This window comes from Anabas testudineus, chromosome 1 (genome assembly GCF_900324465.2).
Source record: "Anabas testudineus chromosome 1, fAnaTes1.2, whole genome shotgun sequence".
Lineage (NCBI taxonomy): Eukaryota > Metazoa > Chordata > Actinopteri > Anabantiformes > Anabantidae > Anabas > Anabas testudineus.
Genome location: NC_046610.1, coordinates 5,855,368 through 5,865,085, shown reverse-complemented (window position 1 = coordinate 5,865,085; position 9,718 = coordinate 5,855,368). Strand labels below are relative to the sequence as shown.

Below are 9,718 nucleotides of genomic sequence, written 5' to 3'. Positions count from 1 at the left end.
AGAAAACATCCTGATAGTTACTGGAAAATAATTTCATAACAAGTCCTCAACAATTAGTTCCTCTAATAGTCATAGTTTCCATCTTTAGAGGACCAGAAGAGGAAGAGGTTTACAAGGAATCATTGAGAGCTAATTCAGAAAGAAAAAGATTTAATCCATAACATTAACACTAAATGCTCCACAGAGCGCCACAGGTGATCCTTTCTACCTGTGGTAATCAATCTGTACAATTCCTCCCCCCTCTGTAAGGGGTGGGGGAAGTGAAACTATCATATACTTGCTGTGAATATATTGACCCAATTTAATTTATCTATTTACGTATTCTGTTTATATATTGAGTTTTTCGGTATTGATGTTATTGTGTATTTATGTTTGTGTATTTATGTTGATGTTGGATCTTTCCTGGTTGTGGTTCCTTTTCTTTCTGTCTGTTTTGAGAACAATGGTAATGAGGCAAAACAATTTTCCTCTGGGATTAATAAAGTTTTTTTGAATCTTTGAATCTTGAATAAATCTGAGTGTGTGAGTGAAATAGACGGAATTATGTTACACTGTCAGTACTACAGTGTACACAGAGACACAAAGCCACCAGACCAGTCAGACCAGACAGAAAACCCAGCATAAAGAGGTTCAGTGAATGTGGTGTTGAAGGTGTAGAGGTGGATCAGTTTATCAGAGGAGACTCTGTAGAAGGACAGAGTGCCAGCAGGATAATCCACAAACACTGCTGCTCTATGAGAGTCAGCAGAGGAGGACACAGAGGAGAGATGAGATTGTCTTTTATTGTGTCTGACATGGTAACCACTGTCACTCGAGCAGATCAGACCCCAGGAATGATCGTTTCCTCCAAACCAATAGTCTCCGTCAAATTTACCTGCTTTCCTGTTGATTCTTCCATAACACACAGATAGATCAACTCCTTTATTCCACTCAACCTCCCAGTAAGAGCGACCAGTCAGAACATTACTACACAGTAGGTAATGTGAATGATCAAATCTGTCTGGATGATCAGGATATGACTGATCCTCCTTCACCCAAGTCACCTTCCTGTTGTTGTCAGACAGTTGTAGGTTTTTGTTCACTGTGTTTGTGTCGATTGTGAGTTGACAGAAATCTGATGGAGAGAACAAGACACAATCCAGCTGCAGTTATTAATCTATCATCAGTTTGATGAGACTTTGTGACATCAGTGATTTGAATGAGTGAAGTGACAGTTTGAATATGGTTGAATGTTGCTGCTTTGTTTTCATTAATCTCATTAAAAACACACTTACACGTCCTCAGACCTGGTCTCAAACAACGGTCTCCACAAGGCTCCACCCTGAAAGGAGGAGCGGGGTCAGAGCAGCACATTCTCTTTCAGTATGTAAACATAGACATTAACCAGCTCTCATACACACTGTTTACTGATTCTGTAGAGATGGACATTCAGCAAACAGGAAAATTTTTGTCTTTATCACAGAACTCAATGGAGCAGGGAGGAAACATGGAAAAAATATGTAAATTCTCTATTACATGTCAGTTTTGGTGTCAGACACCTGCTTTCAGTCTCACTCTGTCACCAGCAAAACTAATGTGACACCACAGGAAGCAGGAAACTGGAGAGTAAATGAAAGGAGCTCAGCTCAACATACATGTACTCTGTGTACAAGTACATCATCTCTAATTTTAAAACTACACTCAAAACTTTCCTTTTTGATGAAGCTTTTAGTTAGAAGCTGGATCAGGTGACTGAACCATCTCTTATTTATGCTGCTATAGACTTAGTTTGCTGGGGGACCTCTACTGATGCACTGAGCTCCTCTGTTCTCTTCTCCTCTAATGAATTTGTCTAATTAATCAGAAAGTTGCAGCTTAGTGGAGTAACCAGGTACCACAGAGGACTACAGTACATTTACAGACAGTTATATCTCATGTTCTCATCTTACATTTACATTTACTCATTTGGTATTTGAACCCCAGTCTCCTTCATGGTCTTACCACTACACTATCTAGCTGCTATGTATTATTGATTAATTCATAGTTTAATTGATTAAATTATTAACATTATTATTAACGCTGTCTCTGGCTGCAGCACAACTCTCCATACCTGAGAGTCTCCAGAGTCCACTGTGGATCCTTCAGTCCAGCACCCAGCAGCTTTACTCCTGAGTCTCCTGGATGATTGTAGCTCAGGTCCAGCTTTCTCAGATGGGAGGGGTTGGAGCTCAGAGCTGAGGCCAGAGAAGCACAGCCTTCCTCTGTGATAAAACAGCCTGAAAGTCTGCAGACACACAAAATAGCACACAGCAGCTTTGGCGGTGGCACTTTTTTTTATAGACACCATCATTAAATAGGACTATTTATATTTGAGGCAAATGTAGTAATGTACAGTGGTAAGAAAAACTATTATTACAACTTTTATCTATCTATCTATCTATCTATCTATCTATACAATCTCAGAAACATTCTGTTGGTTGATATTTGTGACTTCAATGAAGATCAGATAACATTCTATGACCAATTTATGTAGAAAACCAAGAAATTGCAAATAGCTAAGCTATTCATGTGCCATTATACCTCAAAAACAACAAGAACAAACACATCACAGAAAAAAAGAAAGTACTGCCAAAATTAGAAAAAAAAGTTACTTAAATAATTACTCACTTGAGAGTTTCCACTTTACAGTTTGGACTCTTCAGTCCAACAGACAGATGCTTCACTCCTGAATCCTGCAGGTCGTTGTTACTCAGGTCCAGTTCTCTCAGACTAGAGGACTGGGAGCTGAGAACTGAGGACAGAGCTTCACAGCTTCTCTCTGAGAGGTTACAGCCACTCAGTCTGAAAAACAGTGATGTATAAGATGACAACATTTGTGTTAAACTGTAATCACCTTTAATGTTGACTGTGATCAAAATAAAATACAGTAAAATCAGTCAAACATTTTATACATTGTAATAATACGCTATTGATGGGAAACTTCAGATTTTAATCTTCTTGGGTCTTACTCATGTCAGCAGTTTTGTACTTTTTAAAAATCTCCAGTTAATAAAAACAGAAACTTAATCTGACCTGAGAGTTTCCAGTCTACAGTTTGGACTCTTCAGTTCAACAGACAGAAGCTTCACTCCTGAATCCTGCAGGTCGTTGTTACTCAGGTCCAGTTCTCTCAGACTAGAGGACTGGGAGCTGAGAACTGAGGACAGAGCTTCACAACTTCTCTTTGAGAGGTTACAGCCACTCAGTCTGAAAAACATATAAGAAGACAACATTTGTGTTAAGATACAATGACATACGTTGTAATACAAGTAGTAATAAATTATATATTGAAATACAGTAGTTGTGGATTTAATAAATTAATTCCACTCTCTTTACACTTACATAACTTTCTTGGAAACTTTGACGACTCCCAGCACAAACAGAAGATCCTCCTCTGAAAAGTCTGAAGAGTATTTAAATGGATCAAACACGTCCAGGTCTTTTCCTGATGACACCAACATGAAGAGCAGAGCTGACCACTGAGCAGGAGAGAGTTTACATGTGGAGATACTTCCTGAGTCCAGGTACTGTTGGATCTCCTCCACTAGAGAACGATCATTCAGTTCATCCAGACAGTGGAACAGGTTGATACTTTTCTCTGCTGAGGGAGTCTCTTTGATCTGCTTCTTTATGTACTGGACTGTTGTCTGATTTATTTTTGATCCACTTTCTGTCTTTCTAAACCAGCCTTTTACGAGACAGAAGTTACTTCTTGTCTGTGTGATCAGACCTCGTAGGAGAGTCTGATTGGTCTGCAGTGAAAGACCGAGGAGAAAGCGGAGAAACAAGTCCAGGTGTCCATTTGGACTCTGTAAGGCCTTGTCCACAGCACTCTGGTAAAAACGTTTAGATTTTTGTAGCAAAAATTTAGACAACTTTAATATTAGGTGTTGTTTTGACAACAGATTGACTCCAGAGTTGGTGAACATCAGATGGACATGAAGAGCAGCCAGAAACTCCTGAACACTCAGATGGACGAAGCAGAACACCTTGTCCTGGTACAGTCCTCTCTCCTCTTTAAAGATCTGTGTGAACACTCCTGAGTACACTGAGGCTGCTCTGATATCGATACCACACTCTGTCAGGTCTGATTCATAGAAGATCAGGTTTCCTTTCTGTAGCTGCTCAAAAGCCAGTTTTCCCAGAGACTCAATCATCTTCCTGCTCTCTGGACTCCAGTGTGGATCTGTCTCAGCTCCTCCATCATACTTCATGTTCTTCAGTTTCAACTGAACCACCAGGAAGTAGATGTACATCTCAGTCAGGGTCTTGGGCAGCTCTCCTCCCTCTGTGGTTTTCAACACATCCTCCAGAACTGTAGCAGTGATCCAGCAGAAGACTGGGATGTGACACATGATGTGGAGGCTTTGTGATGTCTTGATGTGGGAGATGATTCTTCTGGCCTGCTCCTCATCTCTGAACCTCTTCCTGAAGTACTTCTCCTTCTGTGGGTCAGTGAACCCTCTGACCTCTGTCACTATGTCAACACACTTAGGAGGGATCTGATTGGCTGCTGCAGGTCGTGTGGTTATCCAGAGGCGAGCAGAGGGTAGCAGGTTCCCCCTGATCAGGTTTGTCAGCAGCACATCCACTGAGGTGGACTCTGTCACATCAGTCAGGATCTGATTGTTGTAGAAGTCCAGAGGAAGTCGACACTCATCCAGACCGTCCAAGATGAACACAACCTGGAACTCTTCAAACCTGCAGATTCTTGCTTCTTTGGTTTCAGTAAAGAAGTGATGAACAAGTTCCACCAAGCTGAACTTTTTCTCTTTCAGCACATTCAGCTCTCTGAAAGTCAATGGAAATATGAACTGTATGTCCTGGTTGGCTTTGTCTTCACCCCAGTCCAGAGTGAACTTCTGTGTTAAGACTGTTTTCCCAATGCCAGCCACTCCCTTTGTCATCACTGTTCTGATTGGTTCATCTCTTCCAGGTGAGCCTTTAAAGATGTCTTCATGTCTGATTGTTGTTTGTGGTCTCTTTAGTTTCCTGGAGGCTGTTTCAATCTGTCTGACCTCATGTTCATCATTGACCTCTCCAGTCCCTCCCTCTATGATGTAGAGCTCTGTGTAGATCTGGTTTAGAAGGGTTGGGTTTCCTGCTTTAGCAATCCCCTCAAACACACACTGGAACTTCTTCTTCAGATTAGATTTAAGTTTACGCTGACAAACTGCAGCATCAGTTCCTGAATGAACACCATCCAAGACTTCTTCATCCTTCATATCCAGGTCGACCCTGTGGAGGAAACATGAAGAATTAGCCACATAATGTCTGTCCACACAGAGTTAAGGCCCCTAGAGCTAAGCAGATGGTTAAATGCTGATGTATTATCCTGACTGTAATGTTGTGAATAGACATTATATTTACATCATTATTTATATACTATAGGCTGTCTTGGTCCGGTAGTAACAGATTTTTAGTTTTTTGCAAACGGGTTCTTTCCGCTTCATCTGCAATGAGTACGGTAATGTGAGCGCTATGAGAGTGGATCAGTGAAGGGGCAGGAGATGTTTGTCTGTCCCAGGGAAACTGTGGGTCAGAAAGAAGCGTCTATTTACGTCTATGTACGTTCCTTACACATCTAAAATATGTGACTGGTGTTTCAGTGTGATGATGATCAAGTGTGTGAGGTCCTGGCCTATTTAAGGATGCTTCTGTGAAAACATCTTGTGTTCTTAATGCTTCTTCTATACAAACTAAACAGACTCGTAGGATGATGGTTTATAATGCGTTTCTCCTGCAGGTCTGAAAGTTCACAAAAGAGTTATTGGAGATCATCTACCAAGAGGAGGAATTCATGGAGCAGCATAACTTTTTTTAACATACAGATGAAAGGAATGTTTGTAGAACTGTTGCATAAGAGTAATAAAACACCAGAGAGAGAGCTCACTTCTGATATACAGTACAACAGCACTCTCTCGTGTGATATTACTTCATTTTACTGTGTTGAAGAAAAGCTGCAGTAAGTTAGCACCACTTCCTGCAAAAGACCCCAGCTGAGTCCAGATGTTTCCACTGATAATTATGCTATGTGATTCAATGTTGAACTGATGGAGGAGCTTATCAGAAACACCTTAATGAAATGTCTGTTGAAACATCAGCCTCTGGCATTAATTAATTAATTAATTAATTAATGTTGTTTACAGCTCACCTTTCAGAAGACTGTTGTTGCCCTTTAAAATTAATAGGGCGCTCCACTGAACAGTCACTTTTGATGGACACAGAGCTGGGTTCAGGTTCAGGTTCAGAGGAGTCTGGTCTCCCATAGATCCTAGACAGAGAACAAGAGTCCAGATAGCTAAATTTACTTTTTAGTCTTCGGCTACATCTCTGGAGACAATAGAGTTTAACATAAACAGATAAATAAAAAGATTTTAGTCTGCGTGTCACTGGTTCAACAACAGCAATGTTGTAAAGAATAACTGACATACGATTGTCGACACTTACAGACATGAGTAAAAAGTTCTGAGATGGTTCAGTTTGTATTTTAGACCAGGATCTTGTTACCCAACTCAGACAGACAAGTTAAGGTGTCTGCAGGGTCCACGAAGTGTCTGTAGGTACATGATTGCTGATGTTGGGGCACCACTTTCTATAACAGACCCCAGTCCAGATGTTCTCACTGATAATCTTTCTATGTAATTCAGTGTTGAAGTGATGGAGAAACACCTTTAATGAAATGTCTGTTGAAACATCAGCCTCTGACATTATAATGTTGTATACAGCTTACCTTATGGCAGAGTGTGGTTGCCCTTTAAAGTCAATGGGGTGTCTAGCTGACCGGTCACTTTTGATGGACAAAGAGCTGGGTTCAGGCGCAGGTTCAGTTTCAGAGGGGTCTAGTGTCCCATAGTTCCTGATAGAGAACCCAGATAGGGAAATTTACTTTTCAGTCTTCTGGAGACAATAGAAACTTTAACATGAACAGATAAATTTAATGATTTCAGTCTGTGTGTCACTGGTTCAACAACAGCTGATGTTGTAAAGAAGAACTCACAGACATGAGTAAAAAGTACTGAGATGGTCTGTGTTTTAGACCAGGACTCTCTGAACTCGGACAGACAAGTTCAGGTATCTGCAGGGTCCATGAACCGTCTGTAGGTGTATGATTGCAGAAGTTGTCCCACTTTCTGCAACAGACCCCAGCTGAGATCAGCTGTTCTCACTCACTTATTTTTTCACATGACTGACTAATGTTGGTTTAACACAGGAGCCCAGTGGAGTTAAGATTAGCCTTTGTTAGCAGTTAGCATTTGTTAGAGTGTGTGTGTGAAAAATATTCTATCAATAATAAGTTGCCTGTGGTTAAAGAAAAAGAGAGAATAGGTTTGACTGAGCAGTTTTCAGATATTATAACATAAACATGAAACATGTTTAATAAAAACCTATCTGAACAAATAATTAAACACAACCTACTAATACCATCATATTACAGTTGATGTTGGAGCCATTCGACCTATCACTCCTAAAGGACACAAAGGTTCTCACCTGTTAAAACACATTTAACAAAATATCTGTAAGAATAATGATTTGAATGGTGATAATGTAAAAGCTTACATCTTTGAAACAGAGGGTTGTTGTCCAGCTGAGTTCAGGTCCAGCAGAGTCTGGTCTTCCATAGCTCCTAGTAGACAGAGAAGAATGCTGTCACAAAAAGTAATTAAAGAATTCATCATCCTACAATTCAGAACCATGAACCAAACACAGAGGAGGTTAATCATCTAAACTTTACTCTAGTACAAGTTGATTAATTAAACATAACATTATGCAGAAATTTTGAATCAGTGTATAATCTTGTAGTCAAGGTATTACAGTAATGGTCTAGGAAAGTCTGCATGTAGCCTATGCTGACTTTAAAATACTACTTACTACTTGCATCTGTAATGATATATACACAGATGCAAGCAGTAAGAAAAGGTAAATATGGATCTATAGTAGTTAAGGTCAACTGTTATTGGAATTAAAGTCAGGTCACAAACAAACTCACAACACAAAAGATAATTTCACTTAAACAACCACAGTTCTGCTCACACAGTCGACCTTACAGAGCAGATATCTGAAACAAATTTCTCCTGTTGGGTCTCTGCTTTGAGAGAATTTAAATTAGTATCTCAAAATTACGAGATCCTGATCTTATTTTGTGCAAAATAATTATCAGACAAAAATACATTAAGGCAGAATTTGTAGGTCTATCCCATCAAAACAAGTCCTATCCATTTAAAATAATAATTTTTGCATGTGTGGTTTAGCAGCACTAAATTACTCATATTTTCGGTGATTTGCCAGTGATCTACATCATGAACAATAGCTTACATGCATCCACTCTCAGGTGTCTGACCTCACCTGCACACAGCAGACAGGTGTTTCTGCATCAGATACATTCAATGGAAAAAAAAAGCTATGGTCGTGTTTCTTGTAGATTTACATCATAATGAATGTGAAACAGTCAGAAACTAACTTTTATTTCTGATTTATTCCTCTGTTCTCTCTAACGTCACTCTCTCTTCATCCACCGTTTAGCTCGCTCGACCACCGCCCTCTTGTTGAGAGTGGTGCGTTTACTGACAGCATGGATAAATTATAAACAGCAACTTCTACTTCTCTACTCTTCAATATCCAAGCAAAGAGAAGACGAGTGAACTCAAAGCGAGTGAGAGTGAAATTAGGGCACAGAAATAGATGCATAGTTACGTTTCACAAAACAAATGAGGCTAATCAGCGTCCTGTCCGGTGAATGATATGCGCTTCTGGTGAGTAATGTCACCCCCCATAAGGTATCACGGACACAAAGTGTTCTTTGTTCACAGGCATTTATTTTACGAACTTCAGCATGCCGTAAATAAAAGACACATAAATACATACATAGAAACACATTTCTTAAGGAGTATAAACACACAAACAAATAGAATAGCACAATAAAATGTAAACAACACAAATTGCACAACAATTACTGAAAGCTATAAAATGTCATATTTACAAGTATTACGAACTTAAACTAAAACATCTTGGCCTCATGTTAACAGTTAACAGCTTCAAATACAAAACAAAACACAAAAACAAAACGCACCTCATTGGCCGCATTATCTCACAGGGACGAAAATAAACTTGAGACCGAACTTTCCGCCATCAAAATCTTCACAAAGTTCCGCATCTTAGCTCAGCTCCCGTCTTCTAACTAACAACTTCATCCGCGTGACTGTTACACAACAGCTCGCTGACTGTACCTCGACTGACCGCCTCGGCAAACTGCCATACAAGTGCCGTAATGAGTTGATATTAACCATATACATTTCTTAAAATGTCCCTTCATTTATAAAACATAATTAAATATTAAACCGAACAATTACAGATCTTGAACAGTATAGCCACATGTTGCGTTTCAGTCTGGTCAAGGTGAACTCCAGGTATTTGTGTCCTTCCCCACTACTCCTACTTCCTCTGACAAAATGGAGATGGTGTTACGTGAGTTTTAATTTTCCTCAAGTCCACAACCATTTCCTCACTAATGGTCACACTTTGGATCAGGTGACTGTTCCCACACCACTTCAGAAAACACTCCACCAGGACTCAGTATTTGCCTCATCACCACCGCTGATACAACTCACGACTGCTTAACTATAGATTAAGTCATCTAATAGTAACTAAAGAGGATAAAATAATTTATAATCCTATAGTGAGCATAAGTACCTTTGTAGTC

At 39.7% G+C, this 9,718-nt stretch overlaps 1 protein-coding gene across 1 annotated transcript; it reads right to left on the bottom strand.

The window, feature by feature from the left end:
• Positions 1 to 459: 459 nt before the first annotated feature.
• Positions 460 to 9,437, bottom strand: LOC113161448 (protein NLRC3-like). The gene is made up of 10 exons (XM_033326259.1): positions 9,089 to 9,437; positions 7,579 to 7,645; positions 6,752 to 6,877; positions 6,173 to 6,292; positions 3,361 to 5,256; positions 3,052 to 3,225; positions 2,647 to 2,820; positions 2,090 to 2,263; positions 1,275 to 1,321; positions 460 to 1,114 (listed from the first exon to the last, which is right to left on the bottom strand). The coding sequence occupies exons 2-10, from the start codon at positions 7,638 to 7,640 to the stop codon at positions 561 to 563; spliced, it is 3,327 nt and encodes a 1,108-aa protein (XP_033182150.1). The 5' UTR covers positions 7,641 to 7,645; positions 9,089 to 9,437; the 3' UTR covers positions 460 to 560.
• Positions 9,438 to 9,718: the final 281 nt, after the last annotated feature.

What these genes read in the sequence shown, in the direction of transcription:
- LOC113161448 (XM_033326259.1), bottom strand. Translation starts at nt 7,640, where the DNA reads ATGGAAGACCAGACTCTGCTGGACCTGAACTCAGCTGGACAACAACCC. An exon ending in CAACCCTCTGTTTCAAAGAT is followed by an intron (nt 6,878 to 7,578) that starts GTAAGCTTTTAC and finishes GTTCTCTATCAG; the next exon opens with GAACTATGGGACACTAGACC. An exon ending in TGTAGACTGGAAACTCTCAG is followed by an intron (nt 2,821 to 3,051) that starts GTCAGATTAAGT and finishes ACTGTTTTTCAG; the next exon opens with ACTGAGTGGCTGTAACCTCT.